A 25943-nucleotide genomic window follows, 5' to 3' on the forward strand; every position below is an offset into this window, starting at 1 on the left:
AGGTTTAGAAAGTTACGAAGGAGGTGGAGAAGGAATGTAAAAATGATCCCTTGAGTTAGGGAGCATGCAGTGAAAACAGTCGGAGGTGGGTGTAAAACAGATCCGTGGCAAGGAGTTAACCCTTGGAACCTAATGCCACAGGAGAAGGAAAGCAGGAGCGTACCAGCAAATTCAACAAGGAACTACACTCAGGGGCGACCTTATCGCACTCTACAGGTACCTGAAAGGAGGCTGTAGCGAGGTGGCGGTTGGTCTGTTCTCCCACGTGCCTGGTAACAGGACGAGGGGGAATGGGCTGAAGTTGCACCAGGGGAGGTTTAGGTTGGGTATTAGGAAGAACTTCTTTACTGCAAGGGTTGTTAGGCGTTGGAATAGGCTGCCCAGGGAAGTGGTTGAGTCACCATCCCTGGAGGTCTTTAAAAGACGTTCAGATGTAGAGCTTAGGGATATGGTTTAGTGGAGGACTTGTTAGTGTTAGGTCAGAGGTTGGACTCGGTGATCTTGGAGGTCTCTTCCAGCCTAGGTGATTCTGTGATACTATATTTTGTGATATTGTACACTCACGACAACAGGCAGGCAAGAAGATATTAAAAGGAATAGGCAGGGATCTGTCCTTAAGCATCTTTAATACAACAACTGCAAATGGCTGACTACGGAATGAGTCTACTGAAAGAAGTAACCAGACACCTGTGCTCTGTAAACAGCCCTTGCTATTGCAGGACACACTGTACAGTGCTAGACGAGCTGTTATTCTAAGCCACTAAGTCACTTCTTATGTTCTTAATTACAAATATTTTCCTCATCATATAAACATATTAAAATCACCATTAAAAACATAATTGCACACCCAGACCATCATACAATGTCAAATTCAAAAACACATTGTGAACTCTCCACTTAATTCTGTCCAAGAAACAAATGTTTCACACACATAACTCATTACACCATGAACTTGGTGTACCTCACCTTAGTATACCTCCCGTAAATGAAAGAACCCTGTATCCCAGTGTTATTTTGGATCTTCAAGATAGCTTTACAAGGCAGGGAAAAAAAAAAACAGGCTAAGAATGAAACAAACAAAGGCAGCACTTGACACCAAAATTCCCTGCTTCACATGGTCTCGCTCTATCCTTGCTGTAACATAGCAGGGACATAACTTGGAAAGTCGGAATTGCCAGCATGCAGCTCTTCTACAGGTACAAACTGTGCATATCTGGAGCACATTACACTGTAATTCTGTAGAGTTTGCCTGTCAGATTGCCCAATACTTGAAGCATTGAATACTTGGAGTTTAAATCTCCACCAGAAGGTTGCTAGAGTTCACACTGACATGACAATCAGCAAGTGTATTTGGCAAGCAAGCTACTGAAGATTTTTAGGAAGCAGAAGTAAACAGTAGCAGAAAGGACTAGCAAATAGCCAGACATTTAGATTGAGAAGTAACTCTTAAATACAACCACTGAGCTTGAAGTCTAATTCCCCAGGAAGTCCTACTGGCATGAGGAGCCACAAATATAACTGAATCTAATTTTATTTAATACATCTTTTAGAAAATCTAATGAAAATTATGTATTTCAGAAATTCAGTTTTAATCGAAATGAGCCCACAATTGGTAAATGACAACCGGGGGGGTGGGGAGTAGCCATCTAAAAAATAGCACAAGTTTAAATGTGATTTTGGGCCTCATTAGATTAATTACACACAAGCCATCTCCATCAAGACAAATATCCTATGCTAATTTGATTAGGAAACCATTCTTCTGTATACATTATTTGTTACAAAACTAAAACAGTTCTTCAAAAAAAAAAAAAGGCAAATCTGTATCTTGGATTTCTTTATAATTGTCTCATTATAGTGCTTTGATTTAAAATAATGATTATTACCTTCTCAAGAAATCAAAATCATCTATACCTGCTAACACATATATATACAAACTGAAGCAACTGATTCTTCCTCCTCCCAGTTGGAAGAGCTGCATATTCACACGTTCTCAGTGCTGTCTGTACAAGGGCCTTCAGTTTGTGCCAATACTTCATGTGCCAGACATGATCAGACTGACCTGCAACCCACCTACCAACCACATTCAGTTCTCGGAACAGAGAAGAAATGCCAGTGCTGTGCTTCAGGCTGGGCCGGGCCTTTTACTTACATGGAAAATAAATATTAGTTATGCAACACTGTAAGAAACCAAATATTGAAGGACCACACACACTGCTACAGTTCACATGTCAGTTAGCTCAACCCATTCACTGATTCAGTCTACTGTATTGCTGTGACACCATTAACACTATGAAGTACTGGTAGACCTTGAATTTGATGAAGGAGGGGGCAAATTATCTCCACGTTATTATAGCCATACGTAGAAGTGAGGGTTGAAGAGCATACAGAAGTTCAATGCCAACAAGACACTGATTGTGCACAGACTAAAATTTACTCAGCTAAAGACCTTTAACTAGAAGCAGTTAAGAAGAAAAGCCCTGAAACTAGTGTCGTAAAAGGCTTGAGCTACTAATGAATAAAATGCAACCACATCAAACAGTTACTTCATTTTGTGAGCTTGGTTCTTTTTGCATGGCAACTCCATACTCTGGACAGTTCTAATATTAAGTTCAATTTATTTAAATTCTTTTGTATGTTCTGATGATGAGAGTAAGACTACAGATCAAATAATACAGTTATTATTTTTAAAAGTGATCAGCATTTTTCAAAGAATTGACAACTGTATTTTCCACGTCTTTAGTCAGCAACTGCATGAGATCAAATTGTGCAAGTTTTCTTAGAGATTACTTCAGGCACTAGAAACACACCTCTGGCAGTAACCAAAGGTTCTGAGGTTCTGCATATGGAAGGAGGTTGATGAACAAAACTGCAAATAATACTGCAAACAAAGTAATACTACCCACTTGCCCATATTCATTGATCTCTACAGCTGTGAGCTGTCCTGGTAAACAACTAAATTGACTGCAATGCAGTACAAAAAAAAAACACATATCACACTTTTGCATCAGCCTGATGAATTTTAAAGTACAAAAGACTTTGTGCTATTTTTCATTATGCATTTGTACTTCCATAAAGGTATTTACGTTTGTTGAAACTCATCTCCCTAAAACATATATGTTAACTTTGTTTTAAATAGCAAATTAAGTGAAACCTACTTTTGCATATTCATCCAATTCTGCAATAATTTATCAAGGTGTTAGGTTCTTTTGTCACCTTTTACCAGCTGTACAAGTCAACAGCAAATTTTTCCACCTACCTTTTTGAAGTAATTTGAGTAAGCAAACTTCATCTCCTTTAAAACTGGATTCTGTACAACCCTTAATTCCAGTTTTCTGCTGAAGAAAATGTGGTAGACACTAAACTAAACTTCAAAAATTGTGTTATTGGTACTGAAATAGTTAAGAATAATAGTAATTCTGAAGTGGCATCACAGTTGCCAAGTCTAAGAGAAATAGTCGGTAAGCTAACATGACAGAAGAACCTTACCAATCCTACTTGCAAATCAATTAAGATTTACTTTTTTTTTTTTAATCAACATTCCTTCAGTGCACAATTCTTAAGAATTTAAGTCCCACAGTAATTAAAAATGAACAAGTATATAACATTGATCTGAAAAATATTTTGTGGAACAAGTCGTGACTCCCTTAGCCAGTGCTCTTAAGTTACCCCCAAAGAATTTTTGGAAGCCTGGTGTAGAGCATACTTAGGCTAATACATGACTGGGAGTTTAAGAGGTCCTCTCCCCTGCTTCAGTCAACTATTGAATTCCCTGTCATCAGCTGGCACAGCTGCTGTCACCAAGACAAGCATGATGACTTTATCTTGCTCATGTTGATGCACATTTTTTTGTTTTCCTTGTCACGACAAAGTACTTCATCTTGACAATGACAACTCGAACCAAAGAAAGTTGCATCAGATTGTAAGCATGGGACAATTTTCTGTTACAAAGCTCTCTCTAGACAGCCACATTAAAGGGAAGAACCCTTAACCTACCAAGGACAGGGATACAATAGAGATCATACCATTTCTGGATGAGGAAAGAAATCCTCATAATGTACTACTGCCAGACTTATTACACTCAAAAAAGAACTTGTAACTCACATCTTCCAAGACACGTTTCCCTATTTCTGTTACATAACCTTATGGAAGGAAAAAAAAAAAATCATTAAGTTTTAAACTTTATGCTTCACATACTACCAGCATGCAATAGTACAGGCACTGGAATGGACTGTCACGATCACATTCCAATTGATCTGGAAAGTGACAGATTTAGACAAATTAAAGATGACAACAAGGTCAAAGACCAATAAGCCATTATAAAAACAAACCAAAGACAGACTGCCAAACCTGCCAGTCCTATATTTTACCAGCAGTTCTGAGACCTTAAGCAGGAACACCATGGAAGGAATTTCCTGAAGACAGAAATAAGACAGTAAGTTCCTCAGCAGAGCCAAATTCAAAGCTTCAGTATTGTGGATGGAGATGAAGGAAAGTCTGAACTGCAATGTATTTCCCACCAAGTTACTGTCCATTCACCCATTCAAGGGAGCCACACACTAATATGACAGCAGCTGGGAAGTGTACTGGAGATAAAACAGAACGAAGAAATCAGTTGCAACAGTGATCTGGTTTTGGTATATCTGCCACAAGCACTCAGGAAAAGGACAAACTTAGGAGGATAATGAAAAATACATCCCGTGGCTCACCTATCCACATATGAAGCTATCATGAGAGGAAAGAGAAAGAAGTCACATAAGCTGTGCAGATGTACATCTACATCACTGTTCAAAATTGTTTTCTTTTTTCCTCACATAATTAGAGGTTATTTCAAATTAAGATTGGAGAAGGCAGGATGTAAGAAGGCTAAAGCTTGCAGTTCACAGGTATTCAGAAACTGTATTAGAACTTCTGTGTGAAATCACTTGTAATAGTTAAACATGTCAATAAAAGGTGGTATTGGGGGGTTGTTAGTTTTGGTGTTACACTATACTTGGCCTCTTTAATGACAATCTTGTAATTACGCTAATATCCCTCCTTCAAAAAAGGCTGTTAAAGGAGGTGTTAAATAGGGAAGACCATCTGAACAACTACCAAGATGGTTTGGTTACCAAGGCGCCTGGACAAAGTTGGCATGCATTCTATGTACATTCATTGAATTATGAGACAAACAAATACAATGGGACTGTGTTAGGAAATGATTCAAGTGAAAAATTCAAAAAGACTTTCAGTACAGAAAATAGCCATGAAATTACCTCCAGTTTATTCTCTAGTGCAAGGCACGCACTCTGCCCAATATCGACACCCAGTAAGCACTATTAGAATTCTGTTTTACTAGCCAAGAGCTGCTATTTGAAATGCAATTCCTTCCTCCCAACAACACATCCAGTTCCAACAAAGTAGTCATGACATACGTCCCCAGGCAACACAGTCAAAGATTTGGGTGACAAGCAGTCATCTATCCCAGTGAAAGACTACTACAGAAAGAGGAAATTAGGACTGTTCATTTAGAACAGTATTGCTTAACAAGTCTTTCTTCTTCCCTCACTGTCTTCCAGAGTGGTTCTGGAAGGCCTCCAGTCTTACACTGGAGATGTTCACCTATTTTACTCTTGCTCAGTGAAGCAATTAGAAAGCCCTTAGGCTGCTAGCTCTGAAAAACTGCACATAGCATAGCTCATGATATCAAATGCACGATCACAATAAATTTAATAATTAAGAACCAAGGGTTTGCAAGTTGTTTTCAAGGCACCAACATCTAGAAGAACATTTAAACATATACTTGGCATAGCAGCTTTTTTTTTTTAAATAAATAAAAGCACCATGGTTCATCTAAATTCATTATCAGAGCTGAAAAGCTGTTTCTTATCACTATTCTCTCTTACTGTTTGATGACTCTTGTACTTCACTGATGAGAAAGGAAGTGCATATAAAGTCTATGCGTAATGAAATTAAATTGAACATAAAGCTAAAAAACGCATATTCTACAAACAATCTGGTAAGCAATCAAAATGTAACAGGCTTTGTGCCTTCAAAACAACTGCTGAAATGCAGTATTGAAGTTTAGAAGATTTATTTATAGCATTAACATATAAATAAATGAAGTTTATTTATAAAAAAAGTTTTTCATTTCACTTCTTAAAATACTATGGATTTTTACATGACTGACTAAAAGCAGAAAGTCCAGCCAACTACATGAAGTTAAGCTCAAAAAACCAAGAAGGTTTATTTTATTTTTGAATGACAAGACTTTTATCCAAATAAAGATTTAGAAGTAGGGCAGAGGCTGCATTTCTCTAATGGACACATATTAGAAGAGTATTTCATAGGCATACAGGAGTAGATAAGTGTATGAAATTGTATGGACTGAGACCTTATTTATTTGACCTTTTATTTGTTAAGCAACATCTTAACTGGGCTCTTGTTCTCTCTTACATGGAACTCTCTGTCAAAGCCTCCACTTGTCATCAAACCGTTTTTAATGCCGTTTAACTGAACGCAAACCCAAAATTTCTAACTCATCTCTTTGACAACATGTAGTTGAATTTTACCTTATTCTTAATCAGAAAATGTTTTTCCCTTTACTGAAGGAGGAAAAATAGGACTTCCTTAAAGAGGCCATTGGAAATACTACGTGGTGGTCATTTTGAGAGGAAGTATTTCTTAATACTACAACTGCCTGCTTAAGGATCACCCATTCACCTTCATTTCTGCACATATCATATCTCCTTTCATTACAACTCTTTTAAATGAATTTTACCCAGAGTTATTACCACAGACAACAGGGGTGGTTAGGATTTTTTTTTTGAGGTAACTGACTAACATACACAGCCCACTTAAGTGTCACGCTCATGTTCTTACCTCAAGTATGTACTTCTCCAGAGAGCTGATGTTTTCCAGAGCCTCTGGATCCCGATGGATAACAACTACTTCTTTCAGAGGATACTAGGGAGAAGAAAATAAACTTTTGTCCTTCCAAGTAAAAATAAAGAATATCAGAAATTATGTACTTATTTCAACTATTTCACTATTGAACTCTGATTGCTATTCCAAACTTTATTATGCCATTTTCCCAGGCTTGTCCCAAAGTTACAAAGCTAGTGCATATTCACAAGGTATTAGTAAGAGTTATTAAGACTTCTAACCTTTACTGGAATGGTTTTTCTGTCTCTGATTACTCGTCCCAGCTCAATAACAGACTGCAAACAAGAAACTGCACTTTCAATTTTTTTGTCGATCAGATCCTCCCTAGATTAAAAAAAAACAGAAAACATTAAAATGATTCATCATTTCTGTATTGGTTTAAGAAGATTTAAAATATTTGACCCATTTCTCTGAAATTTCCTAGAAGAGACTCAATTATGCCCTGTTAGGGGCGATTTCAAAAATGAACAAACATGTTTTTCTTCTCTCTTCGTGGAGAAGATGATGGAAAAATCTTACTGTAAGACAAAAACAGCTATTTTAAAATAATCTTTTATTAGCAGCTCTCACAAGATGGCAATGATGGATTGAGTCATACTACCTGTTTTATTAATATCCATTAAAAAGCACAATTTACATTCCTAATATCACAAAATGATGCAAAAAGGTTTTATAAATAGAATACTTAACAATGACAATGAAATACCTATAATGAAACCAACTTGCTGGATCTCAATGCATCTTTTCAGGAATTCTACATACTATAGCTTGATGTTTTAGACAGTCCTGTCATCTCTTCTGGCTTCATCATTTTTCCTGGCTTCATCATTTTAACACCCTTCCATTCTGAGGCAGCTCCCCCCTCCTGTTTTTTTTCCTTCAGTAAACTGACATTCGCCTCTTGTTTCAAACATACTAACATCCAGAAGTTCTGAGAACGTGCTTTTCTTGATTTTTTGAGAAGCTGCATAACTTGAGCAGCTCTTTTAAAACCGCACAAACATCATATCAAGACCAGAGGTACTGGTTCAAAACACAATTTTAAATAAAGCAACGTTGCTAGCTGTAATGTAAGTAGTAAAAGTATTGGGACTAAAACCATGGATTTGGTAAGAACTAACCAAAAAAAAAAAAACAAACTGGTAAATCAAGAACAAGTGTCCACATCTACTGCACCAGGGTTTCAATTAAAATGTTACTTCATATTTTAAAGCTTCTGTTCTTCCAAAAGCTACTATACATTACGGTCCTCAAAAATATCTTGGAAATACATAAATTGCATGATGTAAGATTTTTGCACCCAGAAAGGTTCATATAGCAGAATGTAGAAATATTTCACTATTGCTTGCCATTACTTAACGACATTGTGGAGCCACAAAACGAGAATGCATTACATGAATTGCATGTACTTCCACAAAATCTAATGCAAGCAACCTGTTCAGACACTAAGCAACCAAACAATACCTCAGGTATTCATTCAAGTTCAGCTGTGAAAGTGGCCAAGTCCATCAACTTTCTCTGTGTACAGCCATCATATTGTCAGAGATTAAAGCAGTATTTTTTTAAGACTGCACCAAAAAAGTTTTCATGTCTCTCTTTCTTGGCTGACACTATTTTCCTTATGCAGTCATCAGAAAAGTATTCCAAGAAAAAACACAATGACACCCTTAGAAACTCAAGGTGAAACTCTACAACCGCACAAATAATGTAGCTTTGAAAATGTCTTCTTATCTGACAAAGAGAACAATTGATGCATAGGAGATCCAGTAAATTAGACAAACTTCTAGCAGACAAAAACCCAAACAAATACAAGAAAAAGGGAAACTCTGCAGCCACTCAAATACATCGTATGTTTGCACAATGCAGCATGAAGTCAGTCAGCACTAACAGGAATAAAAGAAGTAACTAAGCCACTTTTAAACAGCCATGCTAAGTGCATGCCTGAACTGAGCTCCTACAAATAAAATCCATTAGTCCATGCTCCAGGAACATAAAAACATTTGTGGTAACTCAAAAGTCTCACATTCTTTGATTACCTATTCTTTACAGCACTTTCCCAGAGAACAGAAAATCAGCACCATCATTACGTGAACCTGAAACTCCTTTTTGCAACAGCTCACTACTACAGGAAGCAGAAAGAACAAACCCCTTCCTCAAAGGATATAGTATCCATGAAAGAAACAACATTACCACAAGGTTTGAATTCTTAAACTAGCATGTAAAATACCAAGGTCAGCTCCTTTGTTCTTTAGGGGTTTATAAACTGAGCTGCCATCCAACAGGAAATAGAGACGTGTGCTTCTCTCATATTCAGTGACTAATAGCAGACTGAAATGCAGGCACTAACTTAATCCACTAACAAAACACCAAGGCAACAATGAGTAAGTGATTATTATATTATTACTGTCTCCCATGGCAGGACCAAAAAAAAACAAGCCAAAACAAGAACAACAACAAAAAAAAACAACAAGCAAAAATCAGTTGTCAAATTCTAGCTGGGTCAAGCTGATAATCCAGGACTTATCTTTGATATAACCATCACCGAGCTAAACCTTTTCTAGCACTTCCAAAACAAAACACAAAACCAAAAACAAACAAACAAACAAACAAAAAAAAACACTCACCCATCTGCATTCAAACAAAAGGGATCCATCTGGAAAGCCCTCTCGTGTTATGTATCCTCTGACAAGGAAGTGGCAATCTCTGGACAATGGTCCAAATTCCTGATCTGTAGCCAAAAGAACTCACTCTGCTGGCTCCATATGTGGTCCACACAAAACAATACTTCTAATCCACATGGGATTTGGCATCAGCATTTGCCAAGAGATGAGGGGATTCTCGCATTCTTTGCGACTGTAGGGCCTGCGAGGAGGTTTTGAAATCCTCTGGGGCTCTTTATAGGTAAACATTATAGCTTTTAGCCAGTATGGTTTGCAGAGTGAAAAGGATATTCCTCACCCACCGTAAGCAGGAATACACATTTCCACCACAGTGTTTCCTCCCAATTGTTTTCCTTCCTATCACTACAATCCTTTAACCGAGAAGTCTGCTGCCTAAATAAGGAGGGAAAATTCCCAGCTTTGACAGCTGAGTGCATAGTGAAATGTTCTCCTACAGTGAAAAGGCTAGCAATCAGTTTAATTAAAACTTGAACATTTTGCACTTACAGAAAAAAACGTGTTAACCATCATCCTAAAACTCTTCTTGGTTACTTTGTGTCATTCATATTATTAAAGCAGCTCCTTTTCCTGTTACTCAAAGCAGTTTTCAACACACATAACTGAAGGAGCATTTCTCTGTGAAAAGCAAAATAAAAACGAACAAACAAAAACAAACAAAAGCACCCACCATTTTGCCACAGAACAGCTGTCTCTTACCTCACTTGAGGAAGCATGAGGTAGTGGATGCTTTCAGTATTCTTTTCCTGTACAGAGGCTGGATCAATAAGCGTCTTCAGGTTCTGGTACATCAGTTCAGTGATGAATGGAGTATACGGTGCCTGTAATGTTGCATGCATTCTTTCACCATCTTTTCTTTATTGTTTGTACACTATGAATCAGTAATACTTATGAATGGAATAAGGACAGTTCAGCAAAAACATGATGCTTACGCAGTGTCTTCAATGCAGAACTGTGAAGTTAATGAAAATGCTGCCTGAACTAAATGATGAAATTGGTACTACTTATTGACCTGCTTTCTGAGCTTCGTGTTTGGGTATCAGAAGGGAAATCTGAATGTCTCTTTAAGCCAGGTGATATTTGCAGATAAGCAAACAAAAGGGGGAGGTGGAGAACAAACTGTGGTGCTTAAGTCAGTAGCAATATGCTTTTTCCTCCTCCTATGTTCAGTCTCTGTACCCCCAGCTTCTACAGTCAACTTGGAAACCAAGATGCATGCTTTTAGATGAACTATGTTAACAGAAGTCAGTTACGTAATTCCCTTACCATAAGTCTGCACATGGAGTACAAAACACTGAACAAGGTTTCCAGGGCCCTAATGCAGTCTTCGGTCCCGTTCTCACCCTATTCAAAGCATTAACCAAGATTAGAAACAATGAGAGAGAAACAAACAAGCACCATTTTAGCATCACTAAATTCATTTCAGTAAATTCTAAATGTATTTCTGTAAATTTCCAAGATTTCCTATGTTAATGCAATAAATGAGTTTTCTGAGCTGTATTCATTTTGCTCTAAATCTCATCCAGCAAGTGAAACTGAGTTACGGTGCATTCTGTTGGTTAATTGGCTTTCCTCATAAATCAAGGAGGAAAAAAACATTTTAATTTCTCATCTTCCACTCTCAGGTACAAACTGATCATATTCAGAAGACAGCATATAGATTTCTGCTTAATACCATGAAGCTGCTATGTATTAAGTTAATGCAGACTTGGATTTTGTTTACGTTACAAGACCACAGAGGTAGATACATACCTTTAGTCTTCTGCGATTCATTCTAACATACCAGTTGGTCAGAATATCTACAAACTTCACTAATCGAGGGACTACGGTATACAGCCTGTAAGCTGGAAAGAAAACATTTACTGTAGGTAATATTTGCCCTCTACCTCTACCTTCTTTCTTAAAGAAACACATTATCAGTAGCTGCTCTGGTGTTGAGCATAAAATTTTAGGGGAAGCATTTACATTAGCAAGGTTAAAAAGTTGGTTAGACATACTGTTATGTCAAATGTTAAAACCGCATTAAGGAAATACTCGTCATCAAGTTTCATGCTACAAGACAAACATCTACTGCCAAATTACTCTTCTAATCCTACACAAATATGCATGACAGAAGCCTTATGTTTTTATCTGACTTGTAAATGGGACAGTGGATAAAAAACTATTAATCGTGAAGGATTTGGCAAATCCTCTATTTGTACATGCTATAAATACAGCCAAGTCACAAGAAGTTCACCGGAAATTATTGTAGAATCATACAATAGATTTTTTATATATATATAAATTACTGCCAAGATCTTTTTTTTTTGTCAGATTTAAAATGAGACACCCATTTTAATTAATTTTCCCTGAATTATTTGCTTTTTTTCAGCAGACAGGAAGCAAAATAACAGCAAGCCTGACGAGGTATGAAGTTGTATTTTCCAAGCTGTATTTTCCAAGTTCAGCATAACTTACAAGCATGGAGAACTGCCAGAACAAAAAACAAGGTCATCATGAACATCATGATGCAACAGGGAAAACTTTCAAAAAAATATCGTGAACAACAGAAAGCTTAAATATGACTTCGCTTCCTAAGGTAAAACTCGTGTACAACTTTAAAAAAAAAATAATAATCAAGGAACTTTTTCATGTCAATTTTGAATCAGTTTCGTTAATCAAGCAACTGCTGAATAAAATGCATCTTTACTTTAAAAGCTTCATTATGCTTTTCATTGTATTTTCTAAAATAGAAATGGCTTTAAAGGCAGGGTACTTGTATTTAAACCTAAAAAGGAAACCCTCAGAAGATTCATGCTGGGGGGGGAGACATTCCTGTGGGAATTTGTGTTCCTGAGAAATACCCAGCTCCTGTATAGCTATGAATCATCTAGTTAGAAGACTGGTTCATAAACATAATAAAGCACACGCACACAGGGAACATTAAGGAATAGAATACATTTAACAACATTCAACTTAGCTTGGAAGCATGCATTTCTCCCCTCACTACAGCTGTAATCTTATGAACCAAGTTGTGCAATGTCACCTTTTCAGGCCTCAGGAAAGGTGCATGCAGGTGCAGGGAAGCACGTGCACACGTGTGCAGACACACACATTTCTTTCCATTTCAATCATCAGGAGATAGGCTGTTTTGTACAAGAAGTGCCTGACACAGGAAACGATTAAGTAGTGCAAAAAGTATGACAAGGCTGAATGTTCTGAAATACGGATTTTTGCCCTCATAAAACATGAAGGGCTGCTTGCTCTATTACTTTCCATATCATCTTTCCATTATATTACCACTCGCCCTACTTAAAAGCTCAAGCATCCAAATCACCAGGGTTTCCATAATAAAAGCTGGGGTTCAGTGGAAAAAATACACAGCACAACTACTCAACAGCATGCATTTCATTCGGCTAAGCTAGTTCTCATCACCCCGATGCTAAGCCAGCTACCCTGTCTGCTGCTGCAGAGTTGACCGGTGCATGTTAACTGCCAGCACTCCTAAAGAGAGGTGCTTCCACACCTCCATTTTGAGCACCCATTAAAAGGGATGATCCGCAATGGCCAAAAAGCTCCTCACATACAGGCACTTGGCCTAAATACAAGGCAGTTTTGACAACTTTCCACTACTAGCAGGAGCCAGAAAGCAGCGTCACGTCAAGTGGCTCACTGTCCTTAAGTGCATATGTTAGGGGAGTTTTGAAGCTCTCCTCAAGCCACAGCTATGGAGGTGTAATTATACAGACCTTCCTGAAGTCCTTCTAGGGTCTCTACACTACACCGAAGCTGGAGGGTGCTGAGGTACGCTGATATTCAGGCTACTAGTAGAAATCGGGGCAGAATTAATTAAGTTCCACTTCATGGAAACATTTTTCTAGGGGCAGGAAAGTGGTGTAAAATATAGCTCCACTACAAATTACACTTTAATAAATAGCAGAAGCCAGGCTTAATTGCAAAGTGTCCCCCCCCACCCCTGGATGTCTCCTTGCCATTTAGAGCCTCAGGCATGCACGTATACATGGTCATACAGAGAGGTGCACAAATAGCACGTTATGGTACAACCTGGGCCATTTCCTTGAATTATAGCACCCAAATATCACCTCAGCAACACTGCTTCTGCTGCATTCCAGATGGGGCAGACAAGTTACTACACACATCTCACTGGTTACAGAGCTGCATAGCATCGGCTGGCAAATGCAATCATTGACTTCTGCTGCCATCATGTCACGTCTACAACCACTTCTGCACTCATATGTTCATTATGTGCAAAATCAGCTTCTAAAAATGAAGCTTGTGTGGTGTATTTATCACCTTTACTCAGGATCGGAGGCTATCAGCCACAATTATGACCTTTCCTTGCCTCTTCCTGCAAACAACATTTTTCCTGATTCAAGTCATTTGAAGTAGCAAATCTTAAAAAAAATCAAAACGAGATATTTAAAAAAATATTAGTACAACAGAGTACCATGTCACAGTACACTCATTCACCACACATCATTAATATCTGACTGACTGAATTCAGAGTTTATGCAGAAAAATAAACTGAAAAACCATGTTTATTACTCATTTCCAAATGGGATGTATCAATCACGTAACTGTCACTGATGTCATCATGTCATTGATGAATGCATCATAATAACTTCTTCTAACACAAAAGTCAATAGCTTTTAACATCAATATTACAATCTCAGAATTCTTTACATTGCCATTTTCCAACAGCAAGTTTCTTTGAATGATCTTGCTTTGTAAAGATGGCAGCTGGCACATACCTTTTCGTTAGCTTCCTCTTCCTCTTAGAAACCCAGAGCAGAATTGAAGTTCTGCCCCACTATCATCTTCCCCCAAACACTATTTCTGTTCAAACCCCATACTAATCCAAGATCCCATGTACACATTTACAAATCAATTTTCCACTTTGACAGAATCACAGAACGGTTGAGGTTGGAAGGAGATCTCTGAAGATCGTTTAGTCCCTCAAAATATTTTCCTCTTAACAGGGAGCATGTAAACTCGGATAGACCCAGTGTATTTCTCTAGTAATAGATGAAATTCAACAAACACCATCAAATATCAAGGACAAAACTCCTGGGAAAAAGACACGTTTTTGACAACAGAGTGCTTTTATCGTAACTCAGTCTTCGGTAGCTTGAGGATTCCTTTCTTCCTTTAATGTTTCAGATGACCTCGACTGAACTTCATTACCAAAATAGCACACTTTACCTACTGTAGCAAAACAAACACATCTCACTTGTCTTGGTGAGAATGAACATGCCAGTCTGAGGGCAGGGGGGGAAGCACAAGAGATGACTGATGCAGAAAAGGACTGTCCTATATCCCTGTGAACTCCAGCTTGGCATTATCTGATATTCCACTAATACCTCTTTTCCCCAGGCCTAAGCACACCTGTGAAAGGATTCTAAAAGTTCTTCCAATGGCAACTTAACATCACTGGCATAGGGGAGTTGTTTGTTTATTCATAAACAGGGACTACCATGACAAAAGCCATCTTCTTTCCAGTATTGAGGTTTCTAGTGCCCTTAAAGGCACTAAAGCCGCTTCAGATCTCCATCATGACTATATCTGCAAGTTTGTAGGCTTGCTGGATCATACCAACTAGTTCAACGGCTTCTGCATCTTCTCACTGCAATTTAAATTGTCTTAATATAGTATGAAGATTAAGAGGTACAGGATGATGAAAAAGACAATATATGCATGGAGAAAAACAGTGAGTTTCTTTATAAAGCTATAGTAAATTAGCAGTATTCTGTCCTTCTGTAAGTATTCTCAGTGTGATTACAAAGAAAACCTCTCCATGGAATAAAGTAAGGAAAAGCTTGTCTCCATGCCCCTGTATCACTGTACTGGGTCTGGCTGGGATGTTAACTTTCCCTGCAGCAGCCCACACAGTGCTGTGCTCTGCACTTGTAGCTAGGACAGCAGTGGTATCACACCGGTGTTGTGTCTGCTGCTGAGCAGTGCTGGCACAGCATCAGGACTCTCTCTGACCCTCCTAGGGGGTGGGCAAAAAGTGAGTAAGAAACATCAGCAGGGCAGCTGACCTAAACCAACCCAAGGGATATTCCATACCATACGATGTCACACTCAGCAATAACAGGTGGAAAAAGGAAGAAGAGGGGAGGGGTGGGCTCTCCTTGCGAAAACGTCTGTCCTCCTCCCGAACACCGGCTACGTGCGTTGAGGCCCTGCTTCAAGGATGTGGTCAAGCATCGCTCATTTGTGGGAAGTAGAGAGTAATTTCTTTCCTCTGCACTTCCACATAGCCTTTACTTGTTTTGTTTTGTTATTCCCTTCCCCCTCCCTCTTCCACTTTCCCTTTTTTCTGTTTAGTTGAATTGTTTAATTAATAATAACATTTCCTTAATATTTTTTTTTCTCTTTAATTAAATTATCCTTATCTCAACCTGTGAGTTGTTCTTTCCTTTAGTTCTTCCGCTCCTCATCTGAGGAGGGGGAGTGAGAGCGCGGTTGTGGTGTTCAGCTGCCTAGCACAGTAAGATCACCACAATCACTCTTTTTTTTATTATTATTTAGCTGGTTTGATCACTGTCCATTGTATTTAAAATTTATTAATTTATAGCTTCCCTAAATTCTACTTGGAATCCTTTTCACTGTCATCTTTCAGCTACTATAACAGTATTATTAATCACTCCAAGCACTGCAGAAGATGCTACAGCAGGAAGCCACATCACCAAACTGATAGGATTAGCTATGATAAAAAGGTGTCACCACTTTCCAACACCTCACCAACAACTATAGCAAAATCTGCATTCACACCCATAAAGACAATATTCTATGCATTACTGTAACTGGTTAAAGATTTCCTTTCTTTTATCTGAATGGTAAGTCTCAAGTGAACTGTGGAGGTCTGTGGATGAAATGGTTAGTTCTCTAATCAAAAACTGAACGTACGTACACGCCACCCCAACACGTGCATACCTGCCATTTCAGCTTTGAAGAACTGTATGAGCGATTGGGTGAAAGAAAGAATCCATTTATCCATGATGTTATTGCTCTCCTTAACTGTGTTCTCATTGTAAAGGAATTCTCTTCCCTCCTCCTATCACCAACATAAGAACACAAAACACATTTTCGAGTCATAAGGGTATATATTCCAATCTCTATATGGAGCCACCTTTCAGCCAGAAATGTTTTGTCACCTTCGCTCTGTGTTACACCGGTTTCCTAAGAGAGAACACAAATTCCAGAAACATATGCAAGAGAAACGGCCAAAGAAAAACCCAACTTCCACTGCTCCTGATTTCACCACAACACTTTCAACTGCAAAGGAGGCCTGTTATGTGTGCAAAGGGCCAGAAAATAGTACAGCACACACTGGTATGCAGTAGTCCCTTCCCCACTTGCAGTGTCAATCATAGCTTCCAGATACAGGGTAGGAAGTCTTGAATTTACAGAACTCTTTCATCCAGGAGGATCCAATGGATTTACAAGAAATGTAACGACTAAGGAGGTAAGCTGTATTCAGAGAAATGGCATTTAAAGCAGAGAGTTTTAAGATCACGTGGCAATTTCAGCAGGTTAAACAAATATGAGAGCAAAAGCCCCCACTGAAAAAAAACAAAGAAAAAACATGAAGACTTTTAGGCATCTAAATGTAAACAGCACGTTCTGATGCTTGCCAGAAGAGTCATATTTGCACCCATCTGAGAAACTTCATAACACTTTACTGGTTCTGTAGGGCATTGTAAGCAATATCACAAGACCACACAATTGTCTGTGCTATGCCTACAGTCTGACTCGTCTGCACATGGATGTTCTTAAAAACGAGCAGCAAATGGGGTGGGAGAGGTTTTGCGTGTTGTTGTTTTTTAATTTACAATCACTATTTAACATCTCATTTTACAAGTCTCTGGACTTCGCCTTCCCTCAGAGTCCAGAAGAAAAATCTGTTCAGATTATTTGACCCAATAACTATCCTTTATACTGTGTAAATGGATGCTTACGTTTTTTAGGATTAAAAAAAAAGAATATCTGCACACCCAAAAGTGCAGCAAACACAGTGCGAGGTCAGCAGGCATCAAACCAACTACAGTTACTGGGCAACTGCAGTAAGCATAGAATTGTAAGACTGAAATTATAATTTCTCTTGCAGGAGGCAGAATATGATGAAAAAGTTTTTAAAACCTAAGCATGAAATCTAATTTAAGCAGTGGCACCTCCAATAGCCCACTGTTTTGCCTAATATGATCCACTGTAATGGTTTTAATATTTATAAAGGAAAAATACATCTGCTGAATCACCAAAACTATCTGCTTAAGCACCTGGATTTTCCACTGGGGTCTCCCACCCACCATTTGGCTGATTTTGCAAGATTTAACAGGATCACAGCAAAAAGCTGCAAAGCACACAAGATAACTCACAGGTTAAAGAGGAAAAACTGAAATATATTTCTGGGCAACACACAAGTTTGTCTGAGGAATGACGTCTAGGGATCCTGAGAAGAGATTCATTAAATTAAATATTAGGCTCTGAAGTTACCAGACCTTCTTCCCAAAAGGGGCTGTTAAAAAGATAAAACCATTTAAGTCAGCTATTTCCTGTATTATTTACTGAAGTCAGCTGCCTTTATTGCTTCAAATGGCAGTTCTCCAAAGTGATTAAACTTCTACTGTAATTTCACGTGTAATACAAGGTTTGAACTTGTTTTTGCTTAGTTTCCACTCCCGTAGAAGTCTGCACTAGCAAGTGGTAGCCTTCCATCATTAATCTTCGCTGAAAGATTATAATTGGTTTCAACAGAACCTATACAGCGTACATGCAAAATCTTCCATGTAAATGAAGTATTACTGCAAGAAACTTTCATCTTGCTTTCATTCTGGAAGTGTAGGAATGTGTGTCATTCATATAGCATATTTTAGCAGCCTTCAGATGTAATCTGCAAGTCGAAAGCATTATTGCAAATGATTCACCTTTCTTTCCATTTCTTCATATTTTTTTTCTAAGTAACATTTAAATTTAATTTTTAAAAGTAATTAACTGTCACGTTACAGAAGACGATCTTATTGCTGTGGCTAATGTATTCAGCATCAAGTATTCCCAAGTTAAATATTTTTATGCAGATTCATAATTAAAGTTACAGTACACAAAGAGGCATTTTCAGCAGCGGCTGCTGTGACAATTTCTTGAGCTAACTCATTACTTGTTTGCAGTTCTGTTTTAAATCTGTGTGTTATTAGGCAATGTTCTCAGCACGGAGAAACTTGCAGCACTCCTTCTCACATGTAGCCATACCTGGCTTCACGATTTGGGGCATCAGCAAAGAAAATGCATCAGCACTTAAAGCAGCATTAGTGACACTTAGTCACTTCAGGCTACTAGAAGAAACTGGTAAGACAGTCACTAGAAAACCATCAAGGCTTGATATGGACTTTTCAGAACAATTCCCTCAAGCACTTGTGGTACTTGGCTTTTTACTGGTGTTCCCAGAAACATGACTAGCAGAGCTATTTACTTAGAAACCCCTGAACTGGAAAGCCCCTATCTCGTTCTCCAATTTCAGGAGTGTAAATGCAATAGCATCACATTTACCTAAAATAGAACATTAACCTAAAATAGAGCATGAGTTTCTCCTCTGAGAAACGCTGGCTTTTATGCCTTGACGGTCCCCTATATTTCACTCCTGCTTTCTATGCAATAAGCTTGGTCAAGAAGAGAAAGATGCACAGTGGTCAGCTTAATAAAATAGGGTACCAACAGCAAACACAGAAATTTACAGCAAGCATACGCAACCTGACTCACCTTTGAAGTCAGCCTTACTTTGAACAAGAAGGTCAAGATCAGGTGACCTCCAGAGGTCCCTGCCAACCTAAATCTCTCTCTGATACTAATTCTCTGTAACAGTGGACAAAGCACAAAAAATCTTCCCCTTGGCATTGCCAGACTCAAGAGATCTGTACCTTATGTTCCAGGATCTGAACATTCTGAACAAGAAAGCGGTATGCGTTGTACCAGGGCAGGAAGACATCCTTCAGTATATCCCTCACTCCTTCTTCCTTAAATCTCAAATTTTCTGCTCTTACCACAGGAGAATTGATAAGGTATAATCTGAAAAAGAAGAACACAATACTTAAAAGTTTAAAACTGAATATAGTAATAGAAGTGCACTTGAGCACACAGTGAATTCACAGAGCTGCATAGTAAGAGAAAAGTACCCAAGGGAGCGGTCTCACACTAAGAACCCTAAAAAGGACAGTACTGTAAGCATGTTACATATTGAAAATATGGTAAGTCACTTCCTAGCGCCGTGGGATTACTTCTATCACGCTACTTACTGAATTTGAATCAGAATTCAAATTTTCTTTTTTAATCTAAAAGTTAATTGAAGTCACAACAGGTACTCAGATGCTATCACAATATAAAAACAAGCATTGGACGCACAGAATTAATGTTCATCTTTATAATGGCACCCAATATTTTAAAAATATTTTGAATTCCTTAGCAATGACACAGCACTTTCTACTCAATCTACATATTTTCCCCAATTAGAAAAAGCTTCAGGCACATCACAAGGGCCTGAACAAGGCAGAAAAGGAAAATCAGTAAAAAAGTTGAAACTGATGTTGTCAGAAAGCCCAAGAAGAGGAGAAAGGACGTACATCCTCCAAATACAAATGTGCCTCAGTTCTAGAAGTTTCTAGAAGTAGCTCAGAAAGAGCAAAGCGGAGGATTCAGATCACACTATTAGAAGCAGCTCTTTCCAGAACCATGGGCATCTGCAGCCAAGGATGTTCATCTACACCTGAAATCCACCCTGTCCAGTAAGACCCTTCTCAAAACAGTCATGCTTAAGCTAACAGCTCCTCACATCAGAAACAAGACATACCCCTGGCTTCTTGATCAGTTTGCGAAAAAAAAAAAAAATATCTTTATCCATATCCATTTTATTCCCTACACAAACTCTGCATATACAGAGACAAATTGTTATCTACCTTGTTACCTCACAAGGAAGCCAGGTCTTTCTCAGGTAACACAAAACTTCCATAAGAATTTGATTTAAATATACTCGATTTAACTTTCCAAGTATGAAAAACAAATGAAACACTTCTTGGAGATTTGGCATTTCCCAATAAAAATGTATTTATTAACTCATTTCCTCATGCTTTATCAACTTTAAAAATCATGATTCTAAACTAATGTATCTTTACAAACACTTCCTTTAGGAGGCTTTAAAATCTTCATGTGGCCTGACACAGCAAACTCAAGAATAGCAGATCATAAATTCTTTAGGAGAGGGTTTCTTGCATAAAAATAAAGACAGTAATGCAGGAATATCAGCTGCACAGAAACTGGCTTTTATAGGACTGTATTAAAAAAACACAAATGAGAAAAAAAAAAAGCATTTTTAAACAAGATAACTGAATTCAGGTTATGGATTTCCAAAAACAAAGAACAGTTAGGCATGACAATGAACTAGTAAGCCCTTAAATGAAACCACAATTTACAAATAGATCTATTTAAAGCAAGCCACCTATCACAATTATTTGCATACATGCTTATTTTACTTGTTTATTTCAGAAGTAAAAAATAATTTAAGCCAAGAATGAGAGCTAGTCTGGCACAAGGGTATCCTCCATAACCCAGGTCTTTTAGCAGTTAGGGACTTGCCTAGAATAATGGCCACTGCAAATAGCCTCAGCTGTTTTCTTCCCCAAGAGACTGTGATGCAAATTAATCAAAACTATAAAGCATCCATTAAATTTTACCTCTGCACAGCAGCACTCTCTGCAGAATCTGATTGTCAGAAGTCCTAAGATAGCTTTTACAACAAGAAACTACAGAAAACGTAGCTCTCCAAGGCCACAGCTGGTTTTAGTTTTTTGTTTGGTTTAATACAGCAGACCTACACTGCCTTACAGCACGTGAATGTTTAAAGAATACCAAATTATTTTAATATAAAGATATGCCTATTATCATATGGAAAGAGAAATGAGACACCTGATGAAGGAGGATTTCTAACAATTTAGTTACACCTAGTGGCCAGAAAGTGGCCAGTTTAGTTACACCCACTGGCCAGAAAGTAAAACCTTCCTCAGATCACGCCAGTATTATCAGGTTGTTGTAATAATATATGAGAAACAATAGAGTAACTTCCTTTTCATCTCTCTAAAGCAGTAGTCTGTTGCATTATGTTACTTGTTCTGCATTTTAAGAACAGACTGAAAGGGCAGAGTAATGTAAAAGCAATTTTATCTCAGAATACAGGAAAGCGAAGGGCCTATAAGCAGTATGACAAGCAAATTTTTTCTTTCCGACATAATTCACCTTGAACACCTATCCAATCTGAGTCACAGCTCTCAGGAATACCAAAATAACTGGCTTTGGCAATTCTTACAGATTTCACACAGGATTCAAGCTTCAGGAAATCTGAAATTGGGTTGTTAACTTTACTGTGCAATCAACCTATTTCTTCCGTTTGCCCTTGCCATTCAATTCCATATTCATTCAAACAGTTTACGTGAATATTTTCTGCTGATTTATTTATCAAGTTACTGCTGAGAATACTTCAAAAGCTGTACCTAAAGCATATATGTAATCTTTATATACATACATATACATACACGTGCATATATTCACATGTATATAATAGATACACACACACACTCTGCAAAAGCTAAAGTAACTCTGCAGGCAAGCAGTGCCAAGGAAAAAACTCAATTGTAGCTTTTTCTATAAACAGAACACATCAAGCACTTCAGTGAATAGGCACAGACAACTGAATCACAGAGCTCCTTCCATAAATGAGCCCAGTCTGTAATGCTTTTTACTCTCTGTGTGGGTGTATGTATAAATAAATGTGACATTAAAGAAAGAGTATACAGGCAGAAAAATGAATTAGCTTTTTAGAAATCAAAAAAACATGAATAATGGAAGTGTAACTTCTGGAGTCTAAGATTTTTTAAAAGGCTTTTTTTTTCAACTGAAACATCACTCATGATTTAAAATCTCTGGCAGGAACAACTCCAAGCCTTTTCACTCATTGTTTCAGCTACAGATGCACTGACATTCCGCTAAATACACCTTGACTTTCTATAAAGAACAATTTTGATAAAATTTAAGAAATCCATCCAACCCTCCATTGTAAGAATATATACAAAGATAATTTACTTGGTCTTTAAATTGCTAAAGCTTGCAAAAAATAAAAATTTCACACCCGCTTTTTTTTTTTTTTTTTTTACATCTAGATTACGGCAGTAACCGTCTTTCTCAAAGAAAAAATCCCAGCACACTCGGCTTTTATTTAGACCAATCATTACCACATATGGCTGTAGAATATAATGAAGTATGTGCAACAGTGTAAGGTTTTCTTATACACAGCAAGAATTATGCCGCTCTTGAGAAATGTCTAAGTAGTGTACTCAGTTATTAACATGTCTTTATTGTGCCTTTAACTCAGGGTACCACTTTATGTACCTAGCTGGTGCATCCAGCCAAAGTACCAGGTGACTGCATAATTATGTTTATAGGTTTGTGTAATTTTAATGAAACACTTGAACTATGTGTTTAATCACTGACCTGGACAGTTTATATATACACACAGTAGGTTGTTTAAGTTCTGCTTTTCTGGTTTCACTACTGCAAGTATATACTGTATACTTTTATCATCAAAAAAGAAACTTTCTCTTTAGAAAATGATTAATATAAGCAGCAAACAAATTTATGTGTATTATACATTAATCGTTCACTAACTATTTAGCAGAAAACTGACAGTACTGATTCCAAGATTTCATTCAATTTTCACTGGGTCAACTCAACGATTAGCAGCAATTGCAGACATGCCAGCCTGAGTGGAATCCTACACAATCTGGAGATGTTTTCAGACAAGAGGACTCCATTCAGCACATCAGCTTTGGTCTGTACCAGCCTTGAGGGAGATAAGCCAACGATATAAAAGTCCAGGCACTTAAACTACCACCAGTTCTTTGAGTCATCCACTCAGCTACTGGCTGCCACACAGGTCTGGAGTTTTCCAAAATTAACTTCCTTGCTACTGATAATTGTCAAAAACCCATACGCAGCCCTTCTGGTACACGTCTCCTATAAACAGACAAGTAACATCAGATTCTACATGAATTAAAAAAAAAAAACCTACCTTAGTGCATCAGCTCCATAACTATTTACAACAGCCATTGGATCCGGATAATTCTTCTTCCTTTTGCTCATTTTTTGGCCATCACTAGAAAATACCAGAATGCAGGAGTAAATTCTCTAAATTCTTGTAATAAATGGGCAAAAATCCAGCTTAATTTATTCTGCCCTATTATGTTCTCAGCAGCAAAGACAGTAATACACTAGCACATCATTTCAGTATGACTGCTGAACCCATGAGAGCATCTGAAAAAACAAGCAACCAAGAGGCTCTCAAGTTACAAATCCAAGCAGTAAATCCATCTTCCCTGGAGAAACTGGGTGAAATACACTTGGTTTGAATCAATCCCTCCCACCCACTGGCAAACCTACATGTTAAGTAAAGGGCACGAAATATAATTATTTAAAACTACATCTACATTTGTGATCTACTTCACCCTGCATAAATGATGCATAGTATTTCCTATTCTGACTTGTTACCCATTTGCTCTCTCTAAGAAGGACTAATCCTGCTGGTAAGAAGCAAGTGCAACACAGCTGGGATGTATAAACCTCACAAAGTCCATTCATAATTTAATTTCTGAATTAAATTCACGGGTACTTTAATGAAATATTCTTTAAATAAATATTAGTTTGAGAAATTACTGATACACACCAACCTGGCAAGAACTAGGCCGTTTACAATTACATTCTTGAAAGGAGGCCTTCCAAAAAGAGCAGTGGACAGCACCAGCAAAGTGTAGAACCTGGAACGAGACAATGTAAATGTGACCTTCTCATACCGCTACGCTGAAACCTGCTTCATCACACTTGGTTACAACTAAAATTCTAATTACACTGTTTTATTCTAGCAAACTTAAATTTCAAGCATGTGAAACATCTATACGGCAAAGACTCAGAAGAGGATCTTATTTTAAGTAGACTCTTTTCCTCTGTGGCACATCGTGCTGTTTGCTCAGGTGTGATCTACCAGTCTAAGAGGACAGAAAAATTGTAACAGTAACCAACAGCGGGGTTGTGAAGAAAATAATGGTAACATTTTCCCCTTACAGGCAGAAACACAGGAAATAAGAGTTCTGTCCCTGAACTAGCTTCCTATTTGCTCACTGCAAACTTCTGGGTACTGCATCAATTGGAAGCAAACATAAAAGGTTTTCGTTAAGGTGTGTATTATCCAATGCAGCAAACAAAAGCACAGACACAGCTACAACCAAAAAGGTAACTCAGGAGAAGTGAGCAGAGCTTCCTTATCTCCTTATCAAATAAAGGCAGCTGGTTACACCGGCCAGTTCTGTAGGTTCCATGCAACAGAGGTCACCGAGGGTTTCTCCCCACCCCACGAGATGTGTTTACAATTATTCTTATAAACTGTCCAGGACAGTTGAGACATCAGTGGTGGGCCAAGTGCAGGCACCTACTGCTCAATATATCAGCACTTGACTGTACCTGACAAACTAGGTGGAGGTGCCAGACGTGGCAGCTTCTTACTCAGAGACTGCACCTTCGAGCAAAGCAGCTGCCTACGAGCTTCTGTAGCTGCACCGGCGGTAACCAGTTTTATGAAAATAACTGGAGGACGGGCCACGGCTTTCTCAGTTAGAAATGACTATTGCACTGACAATTGCTTAGCAACCTTAAAACAGCACAGGCTTACATGAAAGCTAATTGATTCAGAACAAGGCACGGACTGCTATACCTCCCAACTATGCATTTGCAACAAGATTTAGTGGAAAAAAGGTCTGCCTGCATATTCCAAAGGAGTTTTCATCAAAAGCTACGTGTAACTGGGAACGCGTTACTGACACTTGCGGGTCCCCAACTCTGTTCAGGCTGCTGTGGGCGGTACTGCAGATATTCAGCGCTGGTGCTTATGTCTCAGAGGGGCTTTTAACTCGCAAAAAAAAACAACCTAAATTCACACGGCAAGATAGAAATTTTCTTCGTTCAACTGCGCTGTAATTCCATGAATCCTAAGAAACACTCTTCACCTGCACACAAACACATGCACTTGGAAGCACCCTCGTCCTTCATTTCTAGCCTTCTTTAAAAAAAAACTAGCATAGCAATACTTCAGTATCTAGAAGTACCTTACTGGCTAATTGCCATCGGTTTCTGATAAGTCATAAATTTGCATATAATTACAACAGGTGTATTTTCAATTAAAAAGACTAGCATAGAACCAACCAGAAGAGAATTCTATTGTTTGCATTATGAAATTTGTACAGATGTGCTGTTGGT

General features: G+C 38.1%; 1 protein-coding gene across 2 annotated transcripts in view; it reads right to left on the minus strand.

Moving 5' to 3' along the window:
* IARS1 (isoleucyl-tRNA synthetase 1) overlaps window positions 1–25943 on the minus strand; it is a 99822-nt gene that overhangs the window by 20770 nt on the left and 53109 nt on the right. For both annotated transcript variants that reach the window (XM_035337355.1, XM_035337356.1), the window contains exons 18-26: window positions 24365–24451; window positions 23710–23793; window positions 19517–19664; window positions 16539–16659; window positions 11352–11443; window positions 10866–10943; window positions 10299–10420; window positions 7143–7245; window positions 6859–6942 (exon numbers count right to left, since the gene is read on the minus strand). In XM_035337355.1, the coding sequence (XP_035193246.1) occupies window positions 6859–6942; window positions 7143–7245; window positions 10299–10420; window positions 10866–10943; window positions 11352–11443; window positions 16539–16659; window positions 19517–19664; window positions 23710–23793; window positions 24365–24451 (919 nt within the window). The remainder of the gene's footprint in view (window positions 1–6858; window positions 6943–7142; window positions 7246–10298; window positions 10421–10865; window positions 10944–11351; window positions 11444–16538; window positions 16660–19516; window positions 19665–23709; window positions 23794–24364; window positions 24452–25943) is intronic.

This window comes from Oxyura jamaicensis, chromosome 12, assembly GCF_011077185.1.
Source record: "Oxyura jamaicensis isolate SHBP4307 breed ruddy duck chromosome 12, BPBGC_Ojam_1.0, whole genome shotgun sequence".
NCBI classification, from domain to species: domain Eukaryota; kingdom Metazoa; phylum Chordata; class Aves; order Anseriformes; family Anatidae; genus Oxyura; species Oxyura jamaicensis.